The sequence below is a fragment of the Azolla caroliniana genome, unplaced genomic scaffold, assembly GCF_043228905.1.
Source record: "Azolla caroliniana isolate FFs.n. ecotype wild unplaced genomic scaffold, voAzoCaro1.0.p SCAF_8, whole genome shotgun sequence".
In the NCBI taxonomy this organism is placed as follows: Eukaryota; Viridiplantae; Streptophyta; class Polypodiopsida; order Salviniales; family Salviniaceae; genus Azolla; species Azolla caroliniana.
The window spans coordinates 12,432,061-12,459,585 of NW_028230443.1; the positions used below are offsets into that span (position 1 = coordinate 12,432,061).

Here is a 27,525-nt window from a genome sequence, read left to right on the forward strand (position 1 = left end):
CATGTTGTTTGATACGGAGTATACTCATTCTGTGTTACACGAGATAAAGTTGCATAGCAATACAGTGCTAGTTCCTCAAAAAACATGAAGGTTGGGCAATATAAGGAGAGATATTTTGGAGGAAGAGATAAGCAAGTTGTTGGCTGCTGGATATCCCCAGTGGTCATAGTACCTAAGAAGAATAGCAAGTGGATAGTATGTGTGGATTTCAGACCTTTAAATGTGGCAACGAAGTGACATTATTACCCAATGCCTTTCCAAGATGAAATATTGGATGAAGTGGCGGGACATGCAAGGTATTCAATATGTGATGGCTTTTGTGGATATTTTCCAATAGAAATTTCATTTGAAGATCAAAAGTTGACTAGTTTCATCACGTCATGGGTGTATTTTGTAACACTAGGGTGCCTTTTGGGTTAGTTAATGCTTATGCAACTTTTCAAAGATGGATGGATAGGTTGTTAAGTCCTTTCTTTGGAAAATTTGCAAGGTCATTTATGGATGACATAGGAATATATAGTGATAGAAAGAGTGTCGAAAAGCTTGATCAAATTTTTGCTAAAATAGATGGAGATGGAGGTCAATTGAATCCTAAAACGTGCAAAATTGTACATAGTAAAATTATTCTACTGGGCATGAAGTTATTGCTAATGGGATTGCCATTGATCCAAGTAAAGTAGAATCTTTACTATTGATGGATGCTCCGACGTGTACAAAGAAATTGTTAAGCTTTATACAAATGGTACGATATCTTTCATGTTCATTTCAAATGTTGGTAGAGTATATTCAAGCACTACAAAGAGCCTCAATGAGAGATCCATTTGTGTGGGGAAAAGTGGAGCAAAATGCCTTTGAAGAAGTAAAAGATAGATTGAGTATTGTACCCATTCTAATGCCACCTAATTGGGATAAACCATTCTATGTTAGTTTGACTATGGGATTTGAAGTGGCGGGTGTAGTATTAATGCAAAAAGGTATTAAGCAATCATATATGCGCCCAATATATTATATTAGTAGGAAAATGTCAATGATAGAAAAGGCTTGGACACAAGATGAGAAACTTGTATGGGAATTGGTATTTTCCCTCCAAAAATGGAAATCCTATTTGTTAGGAAAAATCACAATAGTTTTAACTTCATGCGCTTGTTGTCCGCTGGAATAGTAACCAACGGACAAGAGCGCAAGAAAACGGAATAGTATAATATTGTAACGCATGTAACGGTTCACACAGGAAGTGTGAACGGCTAAAAGACCTTGCCTGCGTATATAAAGGGCAGAAAACCCCTGATAGAGGGAGGGTGTAATTTTGAATGTAAGAGCCCCAACATGGCCTTTGCCTATCCCCGCTTTAACGGCGAAACCGACGCCGCAACCCATATTCGCCTGTTCCTCAATGTCTGGAATGCAAACCACATGGCGTAGAGCCTTTTTGAGGCGGCAGCGCACCAGTCCAAAATGACGCAGTTCGGGTTAACATTGGATGGGCGATCAACGTTTTGGCATTCACAGATGGATTTGCCAACGATCACGACCTTCAAACATCTGCAGTTCGCCTTTTTGCGGTTCTTCCATCGGAGGGTTCCACAACGCGAAATCTTTGGATAGTTCTACACAATTAAGCAGCTGCCGACCAAGACGATCGCAGATTTCAGCTTACGTTTCCAAAATTTACGGGCGGAAACTAGAATGGGGCCCCGAGGAGGACGAGGCTAGGGAGAGATTTCTAGCGGCATTACGCCGACCCATACGAACAATGCTCAACAACAATAGCGTGAAAGGGGAAATGACAGATATGGTCATCGAACGAGCGTTACAATGCGAGCTGGACGACGAAGAGGAAAGGTTTTCTATGTCCTCATTACGACAAGCGTTACCTCAGGACAAGGAACGACATTTTAGTCAAGCAATCTAGTGCACAATTGGCTTGAAATCGGGGCATTCCGTAGTGGAGTGCAACATGCAAATCCCATGCCCAATCTGTCACTCAAAGGCTCACACAGTCAAGGAGTGCGAATACAATATGCTGAATAGAGCCGCTCCCACAGTATGCAGCATGGACACACAGCGTCCCCCACGCCATACTGAACAAAGGAGGCAAGAAGACCGACCACGGTATATGGATCGCACCCCACGTGACGACTGGCACTACCGGAATCGTCGGAATCAGAATGATTTCGAGGAAGACGAACCAGAGGATGAGGACAACCGTGGTCCCCCCTAGATATGCTAGAGGGGCCCGGCGCTATGAGAATCACTGGCCGACAAACAAACGTGGCGGCATCAATGGACCTCGTGGAAAGCAACGACAATATCGGGACCACCGGCGATATGACGAAAGCTCGGACGATGATCGGCACCAAGAACCACGCTGGGACCAACAACAACCACCGCGTACGCTCCAACAAATGAAGTTGGATCGTGAGGAGCAAGTCGCATCGGGGGATCAGTACACACCACTAGGGGCCGAGAAGGGCGAATCTAGCATCCATTATTTTGTTTGTCAGCAGCCTGGACATTATGCCATGCAATGCCCAGTACGCAAGGGCAAGGGGCCCACTGTCAATATGATTACGGCAGAAGTGCAGCAAGTCATGACACGTCAGCAAACAAAAATGACTGATTGGGCCGCGCAAGATGAGATACGACGAACAGCCCAGGCATGGGTTGAAAAAGCAAACACTACAAATACGGAACACATGTAGAAGGAGTCCGCGAAAACTATGGAGCTAGTGGAGGACGAAGGACCGGCCCCGGACCCCATTTGGCAAGCACTGGCAGGCTGCGAGATAACGTTAACCATGGAGAAGCTGTTGCAACTAGTCCCATGCTTCCATCAGACCATGGAAGAACAGGTGACGGGCATACCCAGGATAAGCATCGCTACGAATTTTACGGACATTAGTGACGAACCGTTTGTAGTGGATCACCACAACCCGGCTATTACATTGATATTACACGGTCGGGAAATCCCAGGATGCATAATCGATGGGGGCTCGGGCATTAATGTAATTAGCATGAAAACATGCGAACAGTTAGGCATTTCAGAATGGGAGGCTTGCCCGTTCTGGTTCCATTTGGCAAATACCCGCCCAGTACGACGATTGGGGTTGATACGCAAGCTAGGCATTATTGTGGGAGGACATCGCTTCGACATCTCGGCGGTAGTCCTCGCCCTGGACGCCCCAGGGGTGTACCCAGTGCCGCTGGGTAGACTGTGGCTTTGTGTAGTGAATATCAAGCAGAGCTGGCAACACAAGTGTATCAATTTTCGACACGGACGCACCAAGGTTCGCGTACCAACGGAGGAAAGGTAGACACAATCCAAGGGTATAACACCATTATACGTGGAAGATATAAATATGATGGTTGGGGTGGGTGATGTAGAATTAGAGGCCTACCTAGACGAGCACCCTCGGATTATTCCGCTGTTCGAAATCGACGTAATCGCAACCGCGGCAAAATATGCCGCGGCCACTACTCTCCACGACGCGGCTTACGAACCAAACCCAGAGTCAATATTAGAACTAAGCAGAGCACGGGCAGCGTTCGAAAGGGAAATGAAAATTTCACGACGAGTCACCGCCTCAACCCTGGAAGAAGTAAACGTGGGTGAGGCGTCAGAATCCCGTTTCCTCTCCATCGCAAAAAAATTAAGGCCGGACCAGAGAGACGCAATGATCGAACTACTCAAGAAATATAAAGATGTGTTCACCTGGGCTCACAAGGACATGAAGGGGTTAGATCCGACGTTTTATTAACATAAGATTAATTTGGCAACCGACGCAAAACCGATCCAGCAGCGTCGCTACCGCATGAACCCGAATTATGCGACCCGCATAAAAGAAGAAATTGAAAAACTCCTAAAGGCGGGATTCATATGGCCAGTTAAACAAGCCACATGGTTACGTCCAATAGTAGTCGTTCCGAAGAAAAACGGCAAAATACGAATATGCGTGGATTACCGAAAATTAAACATCGTAACCGTTACGGACGTATTCCCTTTACCATTCACTGATAGCGTACTGGACGCTGTCGCAGGGCATCACATGTATAGTTTTTTAGATGGTTTCAGTGGATACAACCAGGTACGCATGCATCCCGATGACCAAGAGAAGACGACATTTGTCACGGACTGGGGAGTCTATGTGGCAGTCGTCATGATGTTCGGGCTAAAGATGGCGCCGACGACATTTCAACGGAAAATCACGGCGATCTTTGAGGAATTATATTCTGGCATTCATGCAAATTTTTTTAGATGATTTTGCGGTATATGGGAAAAAAACCGACCATTTTACGCATTTGCAACTGTGCTTGGAACGTTGCCGCACCGCACGCTGAATCCCGTGAAATGTGCCTTCGGCGTGACCAGCGGGACTCTCCTAGGCCATATAATCAGCAAGGAAGGAATAACGGTGGATCCGAACAAGATCTCTGTGATTACTCAAGCCAAAACTCCGACAAACTCGAAATCACTCAGCCGGTTTTTAGGACAAATACGATGGCATAGTTGGATGATACGATACTTGGCGGACTTCGCCACACCGTTACATGCCGCCGTGCATCAGAATCCCTTCCAATGGACTCCAACGGAGGACAAGGCTTATGAGGCACTCAAGATAATGCTCACGCAGGCACCCGTCGTACAACCACTAGTTTGGGCGAAGCCATTGCACGTGTTCGTAGACGCCTCGGACATAACAATAGGCAGTGCGCTAATGCAGCTCACCAAACCGAATTGGTACCGGCCAGTGTACTATGGTAGTCGCAAATTATCAACAGCAGAGTGTAGCCATTCCACAACGGAGCGTGAGGCGTTAGGGATGATCTATAACATCAATAAATTCCGACATTATCTGTTTGGGAGGAAATTCACGTTCCACGTGGATCATTCGGCATTGTTGTATTTGGTGGAGAAACAAGCACTTACGAGGAAATTGGCGTGATGGATGTTGCTGCTCCAAGAATTCGATTTTGTAATTCAGCACCGCCCGGGTACGCAACATGCAGTGGCAAATTTTTTAAGCAGACTCGATAATGGAGAAATGGCGCAAAAGGACGACAACAACTTTCCAGACGCAGACATTTTGCAGGTAGTAGCACTAGCAGAAAGAATGGAAACGACCTTTCCGGACCGGTGGCTCATTGTTACCGGCCGGCAAGGAGTCCAAAATACGGAGTGAAGGAATTAATTATATATGGTTGTAAATGAGGATAGTGTGGACGGACGGACTGGAAACGGTATGCCGTTCAAGATCCGGACGGATCCCGAATAGGTGCGATAGGCACCGTTTTGTACTACGGGCCGGAAACCTATTTAAAGGCCCGGACCCCATTGTAATCGCAGCGGATAATTAATAGAGCTTATGATGTTTATACTTCTGTCTTGATTTCCGTTCTGTAATTACTGTTATATCTTACGCGTGTAATTAACCAAAGCACTTTAATCGTGTAACCTACGTAAGTCGGTGTAATCGTTGAATCTTAATCCTATGCCGTAATCACCCTTTGGTGAAGTGTCTCCGTGACACCTTGTGTTAGACCTTGTCCGGCTAGCGAATAACACAGTTTTGGCGACCACGATTCCTGCTTTCTCGCAGCGAACGACGGTAATGGATGACTAGACCAACACACGACTTGGTTACGGACCGAGCTCGACGCCTCGCCGAACGGCAAAGACGGCGTGAGACTTTCCAGCAAGCAGCGCAGGAAATTCGCTCGGATCGTTCGTTCTCCAACGAGATCCGGAGAGTCGCGGAGGAATCTCTCCGGTTACGGCAAACTCGCGACCAGGACGACGGAAGCAGTCTAAGTAGTCTCCGGGAAACCGAACGCCTCCTGGAGGCACTGGCAAGCGGAGAAAACGAGGCAGAAGCCTTTTCAGCCTACGAATCGGATTCCGAAGGGGGATACAACGTGCACACGAACTACCGGAGCAGCAACGATACCCCCGGCGGCCCGGAGGACGACGGGTCGGATACCGTGCCGACTCCAGAACCGGAACCGCTCAACCAGGGCTACCCGGAACCACAAACGGAAGCCGTCAACCCACCAACACCGGGAGTGGAAGAAGCAAAGCCACCGACACCAACGAAAGAGCCGGCAAAAGTACCGGAAGAAGAGCCGGAAAAGGAACCGGAAAAAGCACCGGCACAAGAACCGGAAGTGGAACCGGAGAGAAAACCGGAAAGATATCAACAAACGCCACTAAACCGCGGCCTAATACTGGACGACGACATGCCGTTCCAATACTCAAAGTATCGCGACGATCCGGATGCGGAAGCGCATGTTCATGACTTCGAGCAGACATGGGAAGCAAATCACACGTCCCAGCGAATGACACCGGAGGAAGAAGAACGCTCGAAGATAGCGGAATTCGGAGTCACGTTGGAGGGACCAGCGACACGATGGCGGCGGACGCAGGACCCGGCGACCATCACAACCTTTGCAGAATTAAAAGCAAAATTCTTGCATTTTTTCCACAAGGAGGTCGACCAGACGACAATGGTGGGCCTGTTTTATACGATCCGACAGGAGGCAGGGGAAAGCTTTCCCCAATTCGTCATCCGTTTCCAACGAATGCATAGCCAGCTTGCCCGTGCACCCCCGGAGGAGGAATTACGGACGATATTTCTAAACGCACTCCGGGAACCGTTACGCACGGTGTGTACGGTGATCGACTTTCGAGGATGCACCATCGACCAGGTCATTGACCGGGTCAGAGAAATGGAAAAGTCAAGCTCATGGCTTACGCTGGGAACGCTGCAACGGGCGTTACCCACCGAGGAAGATCTCCGGTTCCGGCAAGCAATTCAATGCACAATCTGCTTGAATGCCGGACACTCGGCAGTGGAGTGCACCATGCGAACCCAGTGTGTGATTTGTCAATCCAAGAGTCATACAACGGACCAGTGCGAGTATAACCTGTTAAACCGACAAGCACCACCCGTCCGACGGATCGAGCCAAGAAGCAGCCGAGACGAAGATGACGATCGTTGGCAAAGAATGAACCGGTACCAACCGGCACAGGATGTCCGGTACGGAGACAGACAAGAGAATGATGGCCGGTACGGGAATCGGCGTGATAACTATGACCGGTATGAGCGATCGGACCGTTATCGGGAACCCAACAGACGACACGAGCAATACAACAGAGACCATTCCCCTGGTTACCGAAGGCACCAGGAGGACTACGGCCGATTTTACGATCCACCACGACCGGACTACCGAAATAAAAAGAATAATAAGAAACGCAATTTCAAGAAAGGTGGTCACACTAGGGACCCGGAACAGGGAACCCCAAGGAGCCAACCGGCACAGAACGCACCACTCACTACGGGACCGACTCCGGATACCAGCAAAGCTGAATCCAGCAATACCCGTAAAGAATACTACTATTACTGCAGGCAGGAAGGCCACTACAGTAACCAGTGCCCGGCAAAGAGCTACGATAAACGACCAGCAGTTAATATGGTGGTTTCGGAAGTGGCGGATTTACAGCAAGTAACCACACGGTCGAAAGGCATGGTCAAAGAGTGGGAAACACAAGAGGCCATACGAAAATAGGCGACGGAGTGGGTGAAGGAAGCCAATGAAAGGAATGTCGCGGACGTGGAACGGCAAAAGGCAAATACCATAGGGAGTGCCAGCGGTAGCCACCCAGAAAACGAGACATGGCAAGCACTGCAAGAATGTCAGATCACGTTGCCATTAGGAAGACTCTTACAGCTCGTGCTGCGATTTACGGAAGGGCTAAAAACGGTCATGACAGACGGTATAGCCCCACCGGCACCAGTCCTTTTCTCGAATCCGGAGGAGGGACCGACGGTGGTGGACACAAGTAGTCCAGTGATTACAACTATTGTCAAAGGGCACGAACTTCCCGGCACAGTAATCGATGGAGGTTCCGGGGTGAACGTAATAAGCCTCCGCACGTGTGATGCCTTGGGTATACATGAATGGGAGCCATGTCCGTTCTGGCTACGGATGGCGGATACGAGCTCTGTACGGCCAACGGGCTTAATACGGAAATTGGAAGTCACCATAGGAGGCCACACATTTCACATCTCGGCTGTAGTGCTGCAGCTACAGGCGCAAGGCGCGTACCCACTGTTGCTGGGCAAACCATGGTTGAAAACAGCACACATCAAGCAAAATTGGCAGAAAAATATGATTACCTTCCGGCACGGAAAAGCCAAGGTCCGGGTTCCGACACAACCACGGACGAGCAACGGTAAGGAATGCACACCGCTATATGCGGAATGCGTGAACATGCTTGAAGGGTTGGCAGATGACGAAGAAGCCCAGTACTTGGAGGAACACCCAAAGATCGTACCACTCTTCGAGATTGACGTGGCTGAAGCCGTAGCGCCATACTTGCCGCAGCGGGACGAAACCGAAGCCGAACCAGACAAAGATGCGATTCGGGAATTACGGCAAGCATAGGAAGCGTTGGAACGGGAAATGGCCGTTTCCCAAAGGGTAAAAACATCCCAGCTTGACGAAGTGAACCTAGGAAGCAAGGACGAATCAAAGCCGGTTCACATCGCCAAAGAAATGAAGCCGGAAGATAAAGCGGCGATGATCAAACTTCTCACGGAGTTTCGCGACGTATTCGCCTGGTCATACGAGGACATGCAAGGGCTGGACCCTCAATTATATCAGCATCAGATCCACTTAGGCAAGGACGCGAAACCAGTGGCGCAACGACGTTACCGAATGAACCCCAACTACGCCGCCAAAGTGAAGGAGGAAATCGACAAACTCCTAAGAGTGGGCTTCATCCGGCCGGTAAAGAAAGCGACGTGGCTGAGCCCCATCGTCGTCGTCCCAAAGAAGAACGGTAAAATCCGCGTGTGTGTAGATTACAGGAAATTAAATGCAGCCACAATTACGGATGCATTCCCTCTTCCGTTCACGGATGGAGTACTGGATGCCGTCGCCGGCCATGAAGTTTATAGCTTTCTAGACGGGTTCAGCGGTTACAATCAAATCCGGATGCATCCGGACGACCAGGAGAAGACAACGTTCGTCACCGAATGGGGGGTGTTTGTGGCCGAAGTATTGATGTTCGGCCTAAAAACGGCACCAGCAACGTTCCAGCGAATCATCATGGAGATCTTCGGCGAATACATTCCGGCCTTCATGCAGGTTTTCCTGGATGATTTTGCAGTCTATAGCCGGGGAAAAGACCATTTGCAGCACCTACGGTTATGCCTTGAAAAGTGTAGGTTATACCGGCTAAGCTTAAACCCAGCAAAATGCATCTTTGGGGTTTCAAGTGGAATTTTACTGGGACACATTGTAAGTAAGGAGGGCATTGCGGTCGACCCGGACAAAGTAAACGCGATACTAGGGGCACCGGCGCCGAAAATAGCCAAAGCACTAAGCCGATTCTTAGGACAGATCCGGTGGCACAGCCGGATGCTCCGTCACTTGGCTGACTTGGCTACACCATTGCACACCGCGGTACATCGGACACCGTTCCAATGGACGGATACGGAGGATAAGGCATACAATGCCCTGAAGGTACTTTTGTCGCAAGCACCCGTCGTGCAGCCTCCGGATTGGAGCAAGGAATTTCACGTGTTCGTTGACGCGTCCGACATCGCTATCGGCAGCGCCTTAATGCAACTTACGGAGCCTAAATGGTACCGGCCGGTCTATTACGCCAGCCGGAAGCTATCCCAAGCGGAGAAGAACTATTCGACGACGGAACGGGAGGCCCTGGGCATGATCTACAGTGTCACAAAGTTTCGGCATTACCTATTGGGAAGGAAGTTCTCCTTTCATGTGGATCACTCGGCGCTCCTGTACTTAGTGTCCAAGGCGTCCCTAACCGGTAAGTTGGCCCGTTGGACCTTGCTGTTGCAGGAGTTCGAATTCGAGATCTTCCATCGGCCCGATATCCAGCATGCCGTAGCAGACTATCTGAGCCGGTTAGAGTCCGGAGAAGCAGGCGACGGAGTAGCGGATGAATTCCCGGACGCAGAGTTATTCCGTATCACCCCGGAAACGGCAGCGGACGACACGGTCACATCAGAAGATAGGTGGCTGACAAACATGCACCAGTTCCTAAGCACGGGCCTGCCACCGGAGGAAATGAACCGGGACGAGAGGAAACGACTGGCGGTGCAGAGCCGCAATTTCTGTCTGTTACGGGACACTCTCTACCACAAAGGAGCAGATGGAATATGGAGACGGGCAGTCCGTAGTGACGAGAAAGAAGTAATCTTACGGGAAGCACACTGTGGGGTTGCCGGAGAACACTATGCCGGGGAAGCGACGGCAAGGAAAGTATGGCAGAGCGGCTTATGGTGGCCCACGACGTTAAAAGACGCCGTCAGGTATGCTAAGGAATGTGACCTATGCCAACGAATGGGCCAGCCTACGGAGCAAGCACGGATGCCACACCAACCGGTACTTCCACTAGAGCCATTCCAGAAGTGGGGGTTGGATTTTGTCGGACCGTTCAAGCCACCGGCAATGAGAACAGGTAATCGTTATGTCATCGTGGCAATGGATTATTGCACTAAATGGGTGGAGGCTAAGGCCTTGAGAGACAATACCGCGTCATCCACAGCAAAATTCCTGTACGAGAACATTTGGTGCCGATATGGATGTCCGATTGAATTAATCAGCGACCAAGGAGGGCACTTCCTCGGCCAGGTTGTGGAAAGCTTAACAACGTTCTATGCCGTGGTCCATAAATGGAGCACACCGTACTACCCACAAGCGAACGGGTTAGCAGAATCCACCAACAAAACGCTGCAGAACATTCTCCGCAAAATCGTCAATGAAAACCGGACGGACTGGGATACAAAGCTCCATAGCGCGCTATGGGCGTACCGAACGGCATACAAAACAAGTATCCGGACAACGCCGTTCCGGCTAGCGTTCGGCTTAGAGGCGGTCATGCCGGTGGAATTTCAGGTACCTAGCTTACGAATCCAACTACGGGAGCGGCTGAATGAAAAGGAGTCGGAGGAAATGCGGCTAGCAGCACTATGCGAACTGGAGGAGCAACGGCTGGCCAGCATCCTACACATGGAACTGGAGCAACGACGACGGAAAGCGTTCGTTGACCGTCACCGGAAAGGGAATGAGAAGATGTTCGAAATCGGAAAGCCGGTGGTAGTATTCCAAACAAGGATGGGCAAGATGCCGGGTAAACTCCGGTTCAGATGGACAGGCCCGTATTGGCTGACACGGAAATACAACGGGTCCTATCAGATAGGGACACTTGCCGGTGAAGTACTAGGCAAGTGGGTGAACGGATTTAGACTAAAGCCCTATAAAGGACCGATGCCAAGTAACCCGTTTATGCAGCCCACCGGCACTATACCGGGAACGGTACGGATGGAAGAAAAAGACGACGGGGAACCCGTAGCAGAGGCGAAGGAAGACACGGCAACCCGTAAGGAAAACGGTAAGGGTCCGAAGGGACCTACGGATGTGTAAGATCACATACCGTCATTAAAAAAAAAAAATATATATATATATATAAAAAAAATAAAATAAAAAAATCATTAAAAATCGAGGTATGAACGGGCGTGAAAGCGAGGAGCGAAAAGGTATGTAGTGGGCATTTAAAGAGCCGCCACGTTACTTAATACTAAATCGGTACACGACGTGCGCATGCTCGAAAAAAGGCGCCAAGACGCACAGAGAAAAGAAGAGCGCATGGAGACCTTCTTTTTTCGCGAGCCAAGAAGCACAGAAGCACCAAGGCAGTGGAAGCTTAGCAAACGCGAACCTGCACTCAGAGAACCCCCGCGTTCAGAACGCTCTCTCTCTCGCTCTCACCCTCATCACCACTCTACCTCGCCTTCTTTCCTCGACCTCGAAGCAGACATGGAACCACAAACGCTGTCGGAAGCGGCCAGGAAATGGTTCAGGCAACACGGACTGGAGGGGTTCTTGGCCATCATGGAGGCACCACCGCACAGAGAAGCCGACCGGGTCATCAAGGAGCTCGACATAGAAGTCATCACCGAGGAAGCGATCCGTGCGCTAACAGGCCTGCCGGAGGGAGGTATCTTTCAGATCGATAACCCAACCTCGGAGCAACTCATCCGATATTTCGGTGAGTACTCTGTTGCCGGCAAAGGCTATCGAACGCAGGGCGGCGAAGATCCGCTATTCAGGGAGATAGCTCGAGTGCTCCATGAGTAAGGCCACGTGTACCCCCGACCCCCTGTCATGCCAAAAAATCGGGCAGGGATGATCATAGCCACCTATGAAGGGACCAAGGTGGATTGGCCGGTGTTGATTGCAGACGGGTTGTGCGTGGCAATCGACATGGTACGAGGAAAGGACGACAAGGAGGGCCGGAAGCTGTGGCACGCCGTAGCTCAGTGGATAACATTGCTCGTGCCGCCGGTCGAGACCGTCCAGCCAAAGAAGCGGCCAAGAGTATCGGAAGGAAGCACCTCGAAGCCGGCGTCCAAACGACAGCAGCTGCTGGCGTCGAAGGCGACGAAAGGGAAGAAACGGCTCTCAGAACCGGAGGAGGTGTCACCGGTCCGACCCGTTAAGATAACCATACGGTGACCGGAACAGAAGGAACCGGAACCCTTGACGGCACAGAAACATGCCGTTACACAGGAAGAGGAAACGGAGGAGCCAGAAGAGCACCTCCAACGACGGTCAAGAAGTAGGACCGCCGAGAGAGGGGGGGAGCGGTCGTACCCGCGAGAGGCAGAGACGCCCCCAACTCAACCTGAGCAAACCACAAGGGAGGAACCGGAACCGGTGCGTAGGGAACCGGCCTTGTCAACTTCTATAGAAGAAGTCATTCCAACGGTTCCGGAGACGGCGAGAACCGGAACTCAACAGCCGGCGAGCCCAGCCAGCACACACGGCGGCCAAGGAGTAGAACCAGAACGGCATATGCAGGCACTCAGGCCAGACAATTCCACAGTGAATGAGCCGACCCGACCAGTACAGCAGCAAGGCACCAGTAGCATGTGGCTATGGTGGGTAGGCGAGCAAATCGCCGGAGCGGTCGAGTATATAGAGGCGGAGGAGAGAGCGCACCAGGAACGGTTGCTCGTCACAACCGTAGATCTAGAGACGGCCCGGTCCAGAATCCGGAGCCTTGAACAAGACTTGGAGAGGGTCACAAGGGAAATGGCTCAATTGGCTTTGACAACACAAGTCCAAGCACCGGTGACTCCGGGCAATGTACAGAATAAGGCGTCAGATCAACCTGTACATAGCAACCAGACCCCGGCAACGGAAACCGTTCCGGAGAGAAATGCTGCACAAGCCCAAGAGCTGGCGGATTTAAAGGATGAGCTAACTGCCCAAGAAGCGCTGAGGAGCCGCGAAAGAGAATTGAAGACGGCAGCGGAGGCAGAACTCAAAAAGACTGCTGAGAATCTACGCCGGGCCGAGGAGAGCTTACGGAAAGGCCACCAAGCGTACGACCGGCTCAAGGAGGAGAAGGAGAAAATGCTGCAAGAGAAGGAGAGGCTCCGTAGAAACGCCGAAACAGAAGTAGAGCGCCTGAAAGAGGAACTCCGGCAGGTAAAGGACCGGGAGGACCGGAACCATCGCCAGATCAACGGCAAGCGCAAACAAAAAACGGCGGAATTTGAGCAATTGCACCGGGAGTATAAACGGTTGCAAACGGAGCACAAGGAACGGACAGATGAGCTCCGGCAAGCAGTTGATCGGACCGCAACCGCATTCGCCAAGGAACAAGCGGAAACCAGAAGACGGTTGGAAGAGGCGGAGAAGGTTCGGACAGAGCTCCTCAGGCAACAGCAGGCGGAAAAAGAAAGAGCGGCGGAGGTACTGCAGAGGCTGCAAACGACATATCAAGGGCAGCTGACGCGCTACAGAGAGCAGGCGGAGGATACGGCTAATCTCATCAAGCAATTGAAGGAGTAGCGACAAGTTGTGGAAAGCAGAGCGCAAATGGGAGCAAGTCGCATCCAGGATATCATGCGGGCCTGGTTGAACCAGACCAAGAGCTTGATTGACAACGGGTCCGTCAAATGGTGGACCAAGTGGGCCACGAACGCGGCGGAACTCCAATTGCTCCGGGCCGACGTAGAGAACTGGCGGAAGGAGGGAGATGATTGCTATATGCTGACTTCCGAGGACTTCACCGGCATAAGAGATGAGCTGGCCAAGGACTTTCAAGCCTTGGCAGACGACCAACTAGGGCAAGTCCGGCAACTTGTAGCTCAGCTGGACGACGACAGGCTGGAGGCGCAGATCCAGTTTGAAAGCTACGAGAGGTCCCGGATCCGGGGAGAGAAAGAACGAGAACCGGTTACGGTCAACCTCAGTGATGAGGAACCGTTACGGGAAGGAGACCGGACCGGAAGCAGTCAAACGGAGATGCCGGAGTCAGAGAGACAAACGGAGCAGCCAGAGGCAGAGAAACAAACGGAGCAGCCGCCTATAGAGCAGCCGGAACAGCCTCAATCCTAACCGCAACCACAGCAGCAGCAGCAGCAAGCACAGCCGCAACAACCACAACCGGAAGAATAATTGGAAACTCTGGAACAAGATATTTTGGACAGTTTGGGTGAACAATGAAGGGGCCGAGAAGGGTTCGACGTACAAGGTACCGTCCCACGGGCGTGCCATGTGTTACCGGCCGGCAAGGAGTCCAAAATACGGAGTGAAGGAATTAATTATATATGGTTGTAAATGAGGATAGTGTGGACGGACGGACTGGAAACGGTATGCCGTTCCAGATCCGGACGGATCCCGAATAGGTGCGATAGGCACCGTTTTGTACTACGGGCCGGAAACCTATTTAAAGGCCCGGACCCCATTGTAATCGCAGCGGATAATTAATAGAGCTTATGATGTTTATACTTCTGTCTTGATTTCCGTTCTGTAATTACTGTTATATCTTACGCGTGTAATTAACCAAAGCACTTTAATCGTGTAACCTACGTAAGTCGGTGTAATCGTTGAATCTTAATCCTATGCCGTAATCACCCTTTGGTGAAGTGTCTCCGTGACACCTTGTGTTAGACCTTGTCCGGCTAGCGAATAACACTCATGGAAATGACATACTTTTTGACTACGGGACTGCCTCCACCATAATTATGCACGGACGAGAAGAAATGATTAGTCGTCTAGAGCCATAACTTCTGCCTGGTAGAAGGAATCTTATATCACAAAGGTAGTGATGGCATTTGGCGACGCAGTGTACATCAGGATGAGAAAGAAGCGGTCTTATGGGAGGCTCACTGCGGCAGGAGAGGCGGACACTACGCGGGCGATGTTACAGCCCGGAAAATATGGCAAGCAGGCCTATGGTGGCCTACTACACAGAAGGACGCATACGAGTATTGCAAAAAGTACGATTTGTGTCAACTAATGGGCCAGCCCACGGAGGGCGCAAGAATGCCACACCAACCCGTATTACTGTTAGATCCCTTCCAAAAGTGGGGATTGGATTTTGTGGGGCCCTTCACACCGGCGGTGGCCCGTACGGGCAATAAATACATATTGGTAGCCATGGATTATTGCACCAAGTGGGTAGAAGCAAAGGCTCTACGAGAGAATACGGCAGCCGTCATAGCGAGATTCCTTGACGAACATATCTGGTGTCGGTTCGGTTGTCCAATTGAGCTTATCAGTGATCAGGGGAGCCACTTTCTCAATACGGTCATTCGTGAACTGACACATCATTACGCCGTAGTCCACAAGAAAAGTACGCCATATTATCTACAGGCAAATGGGTTGGTGGAGTCCAACAACAAGACATTGCAAACCATATTAAAGAAAATCGTCAATGAAAATAGAACGGACTGGGATACCAAATTACATAGTGCGTTATGGGCGTACAAAACCAGCTACAAAACAAGCATACAGTCAATTTCGACTAGCGTTTGGGCTGGAGGACATGATGTTGGTAGAGTTTCAGATACCCAGTTTATGGATTCAGGTACGAGACCGACTATCGGAAGCCAAGTCGAAGGAAGTAAGGCTCCACCAACTACTCGAACTCGGTGAAACACGCGTACACAACATGGTTGTGTTGGAGCAGGAACAACAACGACGTAAAGCGTTTGTGGATCAAAATCGGAACGCAGGGGAAAAGGATTTCGCGGTCGGTAGAGCAGTATTGGTTTTCCAAACCCGCATGGGCCATATGTGTTAAGAGTCTATTACTAATCAATAGACCAAATCAAGTAAAAAGGAAGAAAATAGATTGGATAGAAGAACCCGTTCCACCCGACCACCCCCGAGCTATGATCTAGACATAGCCAACCTACCACCGACGTCCCATACCGCCGGATATTAGGATGACTAATACCTTGGAAGAGATAAACACGATCGTCGAGACGAAAGCCTAGCCCGCACCACCGGTGTCTACGACAGCAGCCTTCCGACGTGATGATCCTTATGAGGGTAGCTAAGCCTCATATTTATACCTTTTCCTAGGCCCCTTGAATAGATGTGCCTTTCTAAAAGGCTCTCTATTCATTGGTTGTCTAAATCATGATAGTGCATGCACATATCATTCATTCTATCCAATCATTAGTCCCCTTTTTAATAATAGTGAACATACCCTTCACTAATGTAAATATTAGTGACCTACCCTCACCAACGTTATGTGTACATAACATACTCCCCTACTTCAAAAGATTGCACTCTTGCAATATAAAGTGAGGAAATTGTGCCTTAAGCGAATGCTCGCGTTCCCATGTGGCATCATCAATAGGTTTATCCATCCATTTGATCTTGAATAGCCGAATCTCTTTAGAACGTAAACGTTTAGTACGAGAATCAAGAATTCGTTCAGGAACATAAGGTTTGTAAGAAAAATCCTCTAATGTTACAAGATCTTGGATTGTGATGGTGTTATCACCAGAGCCTAAAAATGGTTTTAGACGACTGACGTGAAAAACAGGATGAATACCAACGTTACGAGGTAAGGCAAGGTGATAAGCAGATGACCCAACTCGCTTAAGGATTTCAAATGGGCCACAATATCGTGGGGCTAACTTAGCGCACTTGCCCGTAGATAATGACATAGAATCAGTCGGGACACGCAAAAAAACTTTTTGACCAATAGTAAATGCACGAGGACGTCTATCCTGATCAGCATAAAATCGAGCACGATCTTGAGCTGTCTTGACATTTTCTTTGGCAATATGCAACATTTGGTTCATGTCTTGCAAAAAATTGCGTGTACTGTCTAATGTATCACGATGAATCGTGACATCAACTGGGGCACGTGGCTGAAAACCATACATCAACATAAAAGGACTATATCCAGTGGATGTATGTTTAGAGCTATTATAGGCAAATTCTAAGATAGGAAGGTATTGCTCCCACTTAGAAGGGGTTTTTGCTACATAAGCTCGAAGCATGTCCTCAATAATTTGATTAACTCGTTCAGTTTGTCCATCAGACTGAGGATGATCTGCGGAACTCATGCTCAACGTAGTTTCTAGTTTCTTAAAGACCTGAGTCCAAAAGTCACTAGTAAACTTGGAATCTCGATCACTAACAATATCCATCGGTAATCCATAAAAACGAAATAACTCATCAACAAATTGATAAGCCAACTGTTGAGCGGTTACCGTGGTTTTTGTAGGAATAAATCTAGCTAATTTTGTTAGCCTGTCAACGACAACCCATATGGCATCATGACCCCTCTGTGTACGAGGTAAACTAACAATAAAATCCATCGAGATACTTTCCCATTTATTGTTGGGAATATCTAAGGGATGTAAAAGACCAGCAGCAGCTTGAAGTCGTTCCGACTTATTAATCTGACATTGTAAGCATTGAGTTACGTATTTATGCACGTCAGAGCGCATCTTAGGCCAGAAAAAAGTACACGAGATGAGAACGAGTGTGCGTTGTATTCCAGGATGACCAGCAGATGGTGCATCATGACATTCATGAAAAATTTTCTGTTTAACATTTGGTAAATCTGGAACACAGACCTTTCCACTACGGTAGAGCAAACCGTTTGTAATGTGAAAGGTCGCCTTCGAGGGTAGGGTGCTAGTATCGGCATCTAAACCAGATTCGGCTTTCGTCCAGTATTTTGAGAAATAACTGTCATCAAGGTATTTCCCTCGAAGGTGATCTAAAAGATCAGATTTTATTTCCGTGAAGCTAAGCATGTTAACTTCTTTAATGTGACTAAGAGCATCAGCAACGGTGTTCATAGAACCCTTGCGATATCATATGGAAAAATCAAAATCTTGCATAAGGTCAGCCCAACGGCCTTTACGACCAACAAGATCGGGCTGGTCACAAAAATACTTTAATGATTGATGGTCTGTTGTAACCACAAATTTATTTCCATAGAGATAGTGCCTCCATGTTTTAAGTGCGTGTATCACCGCAAACAACTCTTTCTCTTGAACCGAATACTGAGATTGAGCAGCATCAAGCTTCTTACTTTCAAAAGCAATAGGGTGACCACCTTGATAAAGAACGGCACCAATAGCATAATCACTAGCATCGGTTTCAATTGAGAAAGGCTTAGAAGGGTCTGGTAATAGAAGAGTGGGAGCCTGACACACATGCTCCTTGAGTGTCTCAAATGATTTGTCAAGTTGTTCATTCCATGAAATTGGTTTGACAGACTTACGTGGATGACCTTTTAAAAGGTCAGTTAATGGCGTAGTCAATTTGGAATAGTTACGAATTGATTTTCGTAAAAATCCAACAAACCCTAAGAATGATCTAAGTTCACGAATATTACGAGGAATGGGCCAAAGTTTAACCTTTTCAATACGAGAAGGTTCAATTTCAACGCCATTTTCTGTAATTAAATGACCTAGGTACACAATAGATTTTTGGAAGAAGTCACATTTTGAATGTTTTGCATAGAAAGAGTTGTCACGCAACTTTCGCAAAACAAATCGAACATGTTGAACATGATCTTGCAAGGTACGGCTATATATCAAAATATCATCCAAGAAGACGACAACAAAATCACCGAGTTGATCTCGGAAAACATCATTCATCGCTTGTTGGAATGTGGCTGGAGCATTAGTCAACCCAAACGGCATGACTAAAAACTCATAATGGCCATAGCGCGTACGAAAAGCGGTTTTAGGAATCTCATCCTCGGCGATGCGAATCTGATGATAACCAGTTCGTAAGTCAATTTTCGTAAAATATCGAGCCCCGTGCAAACGATCAATCAAATCATCGGCACGAGGTAATGGATATGCATTCTTAATTGTCATTTTATTCAAACGACGATAATTGATACACATTCGCCACGAACCTTCCTTCTTCTTGACTAATAGAACTGGCGCACCCCAAGGTGATTTACTATACCTAATGTGGCCCATACTCAAGTATTCCTTAAGTTGTTTAGCGATCTCATCCTCTTCTAATCGACTAAGTCGGTAAGGTGGAATGCTCACAGGAGCAGCCCCAAGGATGAGTTCAATTTGATGGTCCACATTACGTTTAGGTGGTAAAGTAAGCGGTAATTTAGTAGCAAACACATCTTGAAAATCCTCTAAAATAGAGTCGAGTAATCGTTGCTCAAAATGTGGTAATTGTGTGGCGTCAATATTAAAATAATAAAATTGAACCGCAGGATCAATTACACACAAATAAATTAATGAACTAGAATACTCACTTAAAGATTTAGAAGACACAAGTGAATGAGAAGGAAGTTTGGAACATTGAATAAAATGTTTACAATTATTAAGTTGAAATGTGATTGAGTGATTAACCCAATCAATGGACAAAGAAGGGTTTTTATTAAAAAACCAAGGATATCCTAAAATGACATCTGCGGATTGTAATTTCATAACATGAAAGTCAAGCTTCTCCAAATAAGTATCTATTTGAATTGGCAGTTGACAAACAATGCCACTGATGTATTGAACGTTTCCATTTGCCATGTGAACTTGATAGATATGATCACTTGCGTTTATGTGGAGCTCCATTTGCTGCACAAAGTGATCATTAAGAAAATTGTGAGAACTACCGGAATCAAACAAGAAATGTGCTTGTGTTCCATTGATATATCCGACTGCTCGGAGTAAATCATTAGGTCCAAGTAAATGTGAAGGAAAAGTGCATTCACATAAACTTAAGTGATTGGTATGAACTTCAACAATATCAAAAGACTCACCTGTGTGACTCGTAGATTTGTCTTGAGGAGGGGTGTTCATTGACTTCCTCTCAAGACGACGACAGGTATCCTTTGTGTGGCCCTGCTTCTTGCAATATGCACAGAAGAGGTTCGGTTTCTTTGAGTCGCGGTCAAGAGTGTCACTGGATTGCTTACGTTTCCCAATGAACTTGACATTCGGAGTTTTGGCGAACTCAGGTTTATTGTGGTCTTTCTTGGAAGTCCTATGGTATTGCAGCACAATGTTGACGGCTTCCTCGAAAGTTGTGGGGTCCTTGTCATGGACAATCCAATGATAATCCCCATTGGGAATACCATTCAAAAAACAAGCGACAAACCATTTCTCACCCGTAAGTCCCGATTTTTGGATCTGGGTCCGAGCGTGATGCACATAATCCTCGAGAGAGGTAAATGGCTTACTAGACAATGTGAGCAAGTGTTGCGCTTGTTCGGTTTGAGAAGGTGGCTGCAAGAATTGTTTCTTAAAAACATCAACGAAACCTTCCCAAGTTGTGGGTAAGTTTTTTGCGGTCCTTAGGCCACGCCACCAAGCAGCAGCTCGGCCACCTAACTCACGACCGACATAACCAATTTTTACTGCATCGGGCTTGGGATGAAGCTCAAAGTGAGACTCCCAACGACCAAGCCAAGTGCTAATGGCCTCCTCGGTTCTTTCTTTCTTATCTCCCTTGAAAGGCGTGACTACGAAGGAAGGTTCACCTTCTTTCTTGGACTCAATAGTTAATTCTTGGAATTTCTTTTCCAATGCCATATTGGCCTGTCTCATTTCGGCCAATTGATTCAAGGTAGTAGTGAGCAATTGCTCAATAGTGATCTCAACTTGTGTGCGAGATGCGGATTGGGGTTGAGAGGTCTCATTTGGAGAGATCGTTCCAACTGCGTTCAAAACTTGTTCCATGATGCACGCTGTGGGTATGCAATAAAATAAGGAGGTTCAGAAAATACACAAGCAAAATGAATGCTTGAAATTTTGATTGAAAGAACTTTATCCAAGAAAGTATCTCATGTCTTTACCCCTCTAGACATATGAGATGTGATTCGAGATCCGATAACTATGGTAACACTATGGTGTTTTAAAAACCATGGGGGAAAACATAGCTAAGATGTATTTCTCGGATCTCTATCTTGAGTAATCATGGCGGCTCCCCGAGGCTCAACCATGGTTCTTACATCAATGAAATTTCCTAGATAGCCTTATATTAATGCCAACCCATCATGTATTATATGGTCGAGAAAGTGTATTACGTGAAAAAACAAGTGCACTCACAAGTAATATTCTAGTCTTTCGAGCAATAAGCAAACGTGATGATAAAATGATAAAATAAGGCACTACTCATAAGAGTTAAGTAGTGACGAAAACAAGGGTAAAAAAAAGAACCCATGTGTTACCTACGAAAAAAACAATGTCACAAATAAATGGGAAGTGCAAGGTATGCACTTATACATCCCAATATGATTGTTATAACTTGCACAATTGTGACATAAGCCACAAATTGATACAAGTGATGACGGTGTTGTGCGCAAAGATGTAATACTCAAATCCATGAGTAAAACATCAATAAGGGAACTCATATGGTTTTACTCGTTTTCTAAGGCTTGATGATAAGAGTTAAACCTAGATGACCCGTTGAAAAATAAAATCGTTCAACAAGCCACTCCATACGAAAAAAATAGTCTACACGTAAAGGTTACATCAAAAGTAAACGATGTAAATACTTTATACACGAAAAGGAAGTGGAAAAAGGAGAGTTAATTGTGGGCGGGTAAATAATAATTACTAGAAAATCATATAAGTGAAACAATACTTATGAAATTAAAATTTAATTAGAATAATCAACAATTAGGTGTATGGAATCAAACATGCCCTAAGATACGAAACCCTAGGGTAGTTGACATGCACCTCCTCAAGACCACCACATATCCCTAGAATCGGCCAAGTAATGGCTAATTAAAGAGGAAAGTGGCATAGGTAAGTGACATATACCTCGTCAAGGCCACATCATCCCTTAGAATCGGCCAATTGATGGCTAATTAAAAAGGAAAGTGGCATATGTAAGCTACATATACCTTGTCAAGGCCACAACATCCCATAGAATCGGCCAATTGATGGCTTAATAGAGAGTAGAGTGGCATAGGTAGGCAACATACACCTCGTCAAGGCCACATCATCCCTTAGAATCGGCCAAGTGATGGCTCAATAGAGGGGAAGAGTGGTATACTCAACATCATATGCAAAACGGCCATGAGATAAGCGTGTGCGATTAGAGCAAACACTCTCGACCCAATGCACAAGAATAATTATTATCGTAAGAGTTCAAGAGAGGAGAGAGTGGGATATATATCGCAATATGCAAAAGGCCATGAGTTGAGCGTGTGCGATTAGTGCAAACACGCTCGGCCCGATGCATAATAATAAGTAAAATCGTAGCGTAGTAGGAGGTAGAAAGAAAGAGAATAAAACGTAATACCAATTTGATTCGACCATAAAGAACGCATAATAGAAAAAGAGAAGAGATCAAAAAAGAAGAATACCGGGTTTAGAGTGTTGTTTTGATCCTGAGAAGAGCATGACGAGCCTTGTTAGATCCCCCTCGCTCACACGCAAAAAACATCAAAACAACAAAAAAATTGTTAGTAAAAGCTCTGATACCACTGTTAAGAGTCTATTACTAATCAATAGACCAAATCAAGTAAAAAGGAAGAAAATAGATTGGATAGAAGAATCCGTTCCACCCGACCACCCCCGAGCTATGATCTAGACATAGCCAACCTACCACCGACGTCCCATACCGCCGGATATTAGGATGACTAATACCTTGGAAGAGATAAACACGATCGTCGAGACGAAAGCCTAGCCCGCACCACCGGTGTCTACGACAGCAGCCTTCCGACGTGATGATCCTTATGAGGGTAGCTAAGCCTCATATTTATACCTTTTCCTAGGCCCCTTGAATAGATGTGCCTTTCTAAAAGGCTCTCTATTCATTGGTTGTCTAAATCATGATAGTGCATGCACATATCATTCATTCTATCCAATCATTAGTCCCCTTTTTAATAATAGTGAACATACCCTTCACTAATGTAAATATTAGTGACCTACCCTCACCAACGTTATGTGTACATAACAATATGCCAGGAAAGTTATGATTCCGCTGGACAGGCCCGTACGTTAATAGGAGCGGAACAAGGCACATTCCAACTGGGCACACTGGCCAGAGAAGTCTTACGAAAAAAGGTGAATGGGTTTCGCCTTAAACCTTATCTGGGACCTACGCCACCTAACCCATTCCCCGCCAGACAGGACAAAGCCGAAGAACCCGCGGCGTAAGTGTACGGCCCTACTTGTAGCATAGTGTAAAAATAGGCTTGTATGTAACCGTTACGAAAAAAAAAGGAAAAAAAGAGAGAGAGAAGATAGCGACGCTATTAAAAAAGGACTAAATGCATGCACAAACTTCTAGACCAAGAACACACGACACCACGATGGCTCACCGCCCAATGAACCCTAGGACACAAAAAGAAGGAAATAGAAGGTCTTCAGCACAATACAGAAATCCACCTCCTAACTATCAACGTTGTCATCGCTCCCCTCCCTCACCTTCTTCTCCATCCTATCACAGAGCTCAAACCCACCACAACCAACAATCTTCCCCCAATGAGCCTACTCTGACTATGCCGATATTTATCTCTACCGCCTTATGTCGATGGCTCGTGGAGAAACGCCTGGATGGGTACATCAAGGTCGCAGAGGCACCTTCCACACCCGTATGCATTGGACATCGCCAGAAAGCTCAACATCGACACGGTCACTAACTCATCCATCCGGAAAAAGTTGGACTTATCATCACTAGGGGAAAGGCATTTCGAAATCCCTCCTGCGGAGTCGTTGCCGAGATATTTCGGTCCATATTCATCCTCCGCCAAGGCATATAGAACGAAGGAGATCCCGGATCCGTTTTTCCGTGAAGTTGCCAAGTTTCTATTAGAGGTCGGATGCGTACATGTAAACGCATATGGGATGCCCAAGCAGAAGGAAGATATTATTGTTGATACCTTTGAAGGGCGTATGGTCAGTTGGGGGGTCAACACGGAGCCGGCATTAAGGGAAGGCTTGCACGCGTATCAAGGAGGCAAGAAGCTCAGGCCTATCATACAACAGTACCTGATGGTACTATTCCCACCTCGAGGCCTGCCGGCATCGCAACCCAGTAGGCCCACGCCGCCGCCTCGATCCGCGAAGCGCAGGTTAACGGAGTTAGCCACCATAGAGTGGGAGGATGAACCCCAAACCACCCAGTTGGACACACGGACAACGCAGGAAGAGCAAGCGGCACCAGATCCAAACGCCGAACCTCGACAGGAAAGCCCCAGGCTGAAATGGCGGAGGTTGGAGAGGAAAGATGGGCAAGGATTAGTTAAAGACGTACTCGCGGCACCGGAGGCAACGACTTCGCAGCTACGGAGCCCAACACCACCTTTGAAATAATCTGGGAGCCACGGCCGATCATTACGGCCCAGTCACAACGAGGGAAAGCCGTATTGACGGCAGAAAGCGAGGTCTTGGCATATCCGGATATCTCGGACACGGCCGATGAGTTCAGCGCACTATTACAGTTCAGAACCTCTTTTGAGCTCATGGAATTCTTGGCAACGCAACAGATAAGGTCTCGCAACGAATGGCCGAGGAGCACGCAGAGTGCCAGATGATCGAGCGAGCCTTAACACAAACGACGGAGAGCGACGATGAGGACAAGTTAGCCAGAGTCGGCAGACGGAGGAACGCCGATATACGCCGAATGGGGATGGAACTACCCCCATTAAACTCGGCCCTAGTCGAAGTTCATAGGGAACTGGCAAAGGTCAGCATGGGCACCAAGGAGATGGCCATTAAAAATAAGAATGTCTGGAAGAAGGTTAAATTGACCGAAGCTGAACTGCAAAAAGCCAACGAACGTATCGTGGAGTTGGAAAATAACGCGACTACGGCACAACGGGCAACTCCACCACCAAACAACGCCATCGAAGCCTTGAAGGAAGAGATTGAGGCTCAGACCACCGTCGCCTCAAAAGCAAAATGGGCCGTACAACTACCGGAATCAGAAATTGACATCCTCCGCGTTGAACTTCGCTAGTCCTCAGACAGGGAAAAGGACATCCGGGCCAACGGCCGAAAAGAAGTAAAAACCCTTGAAGAGAAACTCGCTTCGGAGACAGCACAACACACTCGAACAGAAGAAGAAAACGCCCAATTACGAGAGGAAGCGAAAAAATCGAAGGCGGCAATCACGGGACTGCAGGCCTTATTGGAGAAAAAGAAGGCATGGTTCAACGAGCAACTGATGGGTGAACAGGAAAGATGGCATCAGCTCGAAATCCGCCTGAACAATGAAATAGGAAAGCTGGAAGAACTACATGCGAAGGAATCCCAGCTGTGGGCGGTTATGAAGAGCACATACGAAATAGCGGCGACAGTTAGTCAGCAAGAAATTGCAAACCTCAAGAAGTCTATGGAAGAAGCACGCAACCGTTGCCAGGCCATCACAGACAATGTGCATATCCTTCTACAAATAAATCGGGAGAGGTTTACGACGCAATTGAAAATGGCACTACACAAAGGATGGATGGAGTGGGTGGCACAAGCGGCGGAATTGCACGCGTATCGAGCGGACTGGGAGAACCGGAGAAAAGACAGATGAGGCTTCTATAAACTCAATGAGGAAAGCATTACGGCAGTACGCGAGGACCTAGCGCAAGACTATCGTACGTTAGCAGACCAACATTCCGAAGAACTCGCGTAGCTATTAGATGATTTTGGTGAAAGTCAGGAGGATCTGTTTCACCAAATCACGCAAGCCGGTAGCACGCGAACAAACGTGGTATCCATCGCGACGCCAATTCCGGATACCGCCAAAGAAGAGGAACCTCAGGCCAGTTCACCAGAAATTACAACTACGGTGAACAGCACGGAACGGCGAGCGGAGTCCCCCACAATACCAGACAACGAAACCACGGCCCAAGAGGAACCCAATCTACTGGAGCATACTCTATCGGCCGACCGCACGGAGAACGTTGCGTACCAAGAGGACCTGCGACCCCATTCCCTAGAGCGTACAACGACGACCGACATCACGGAGGAAGTGACAGACGAAATGCAGCCGCGACCGACCGCAAGCCCGCCGACGGCTGAGCCAAACCGCCTAGCCCAAGAAGATCCCATAGAACCTGGACCGCCCACACAGGATGATCGCGACACCATGATAAACCCTCCCGACCAAGCAGGGGAACCACACCACGATGCACCTATGGGTCCTACGCCGTCCCCAGACACGGACACCATAGCAGAGCCAAACATCAGGGTCATTTTGGAAGAAGATTAAAGGGATAGGTCCGACGTGCCATGGCACTGTCCCACAGGCGTGCGAGGTGTTGTCCACCGGAATAGTAACCAACGGACAAGAGCGCAGGAAAACGAAATAGTATAATATTGTAACGCATGTAACAGTTCACGTGGGAAGCGTGAATGGCTAAAAGACCTTGCGTATATAAAGGGCAGAAAACCTCTGATAGAGGGAGTGTGTAATTTTGAATGTAAAAGGCGTATCATAATAGAGTTCTATCTTCTTTGATATCTGTGTGTAGCTACGGCTAATCTACTGTGTATATGTAACACGTGAGAGCGTAGGAGTAAGTAACGGTGTGTGCGCTAGCCCACTGTCAAAGGAGCTCGGTTGTAGCCATCTCCCTTATACACTGCTAGGGTACGGGGAATATCCCACTAAGTATTACGCACAGATGCTACCATTCGTTGTCACGTAGTCACTTGGAGGTCTAGGTCGAAGGACTGACCGTAGACCGTGTTCCTAGTCGGTAACAATGCTTTACTCCCTCATATGTTAAGATTTCCAGGAGATAACCCACGTATGAAATGGTGGATAATGATTATAAAAGAGTTTGAAGTAAGGTTTATTAAAGAAGAAACTACTAGGTCTAAGATGGTGGATTTGTTTACCTATAAGGAGCTTGAGCCAACAAAAAGTGTAAAAGAGGTAGATGCTCATGTCGAACCAATCAATGAGTCTAAAATAATGTTAAAAAAGTTTGAAGGGGTATTATATTTTGATGGTGCTTTTAAGAAAAAAACAAAGATTGTAGGAATTGGATATGCTTTTGTGAATAGAGAATGCAATGAGTTATGGAGTGGAAGTGACCACATTGAAGCGAATAGTCACAATGAGGCTGAGTATCTTAGCTCAATTCATGCCTTACAAGTATGCTTCGAAAAAGGAATTAGAAGTTTGATTGTGAAGGGAGATTCATTGTTGATTATAAGACAAGTGCAAGGGGTGTGGAAGGTGCAAAAGGCTAGTCTTCTTTCCCTTCTCCAACAAGTGATGCAATTGCAACACTAG

At 47.5% G+C, this 27,525-nt stretch overlaps 1 protein-coding gene across 1 annotated transcript; it reads left to right on the top strand.

The window, feature by feature from the left end:
* Positions 1-249: 249 nt before the first annotated feature.
* LOC147861021 (uncharacterized) lies at positions 250-27,525 on the top strand. The gene is made up of 4 exons (XM_087323331.1): positions 250-296; positions 446-579; positions 780-974; positions 27,023-27,525. Exons 1-4 carry the CDS (start codon positions 250-252, stop codon positions 27,523-27,525), a joined length of 879 nt encoding a protein of 292 aa, XP_087179457.1.

What these genes read in the sequence shown, in the direction of transcription:
- LOC147861021 (XM_087323331.1), top strand. Translation starts at nt 250, where the DNA reads ATGCCTTTCCAAGATGAAATATTGGATGAAGTGGCGGGACATGCAAG. An exon ending in GAAGTGGCGGGACATGCAAG is followed by an intron (nt 297 to 445) that starts GTATTCAATATG and finishes AACTTTTCAAAG; the next exon opens with ATGGATGGATAGGTTGTTAA. An exon ending in TGTAGTATTAATGCAAAAAG is followed by an intron (nt 975 to 27,022) that starts GTATTAAGCAAT and finishes TAAGATTTCCAG; the next exon opens with GAGATAACCCACGTATGAAA.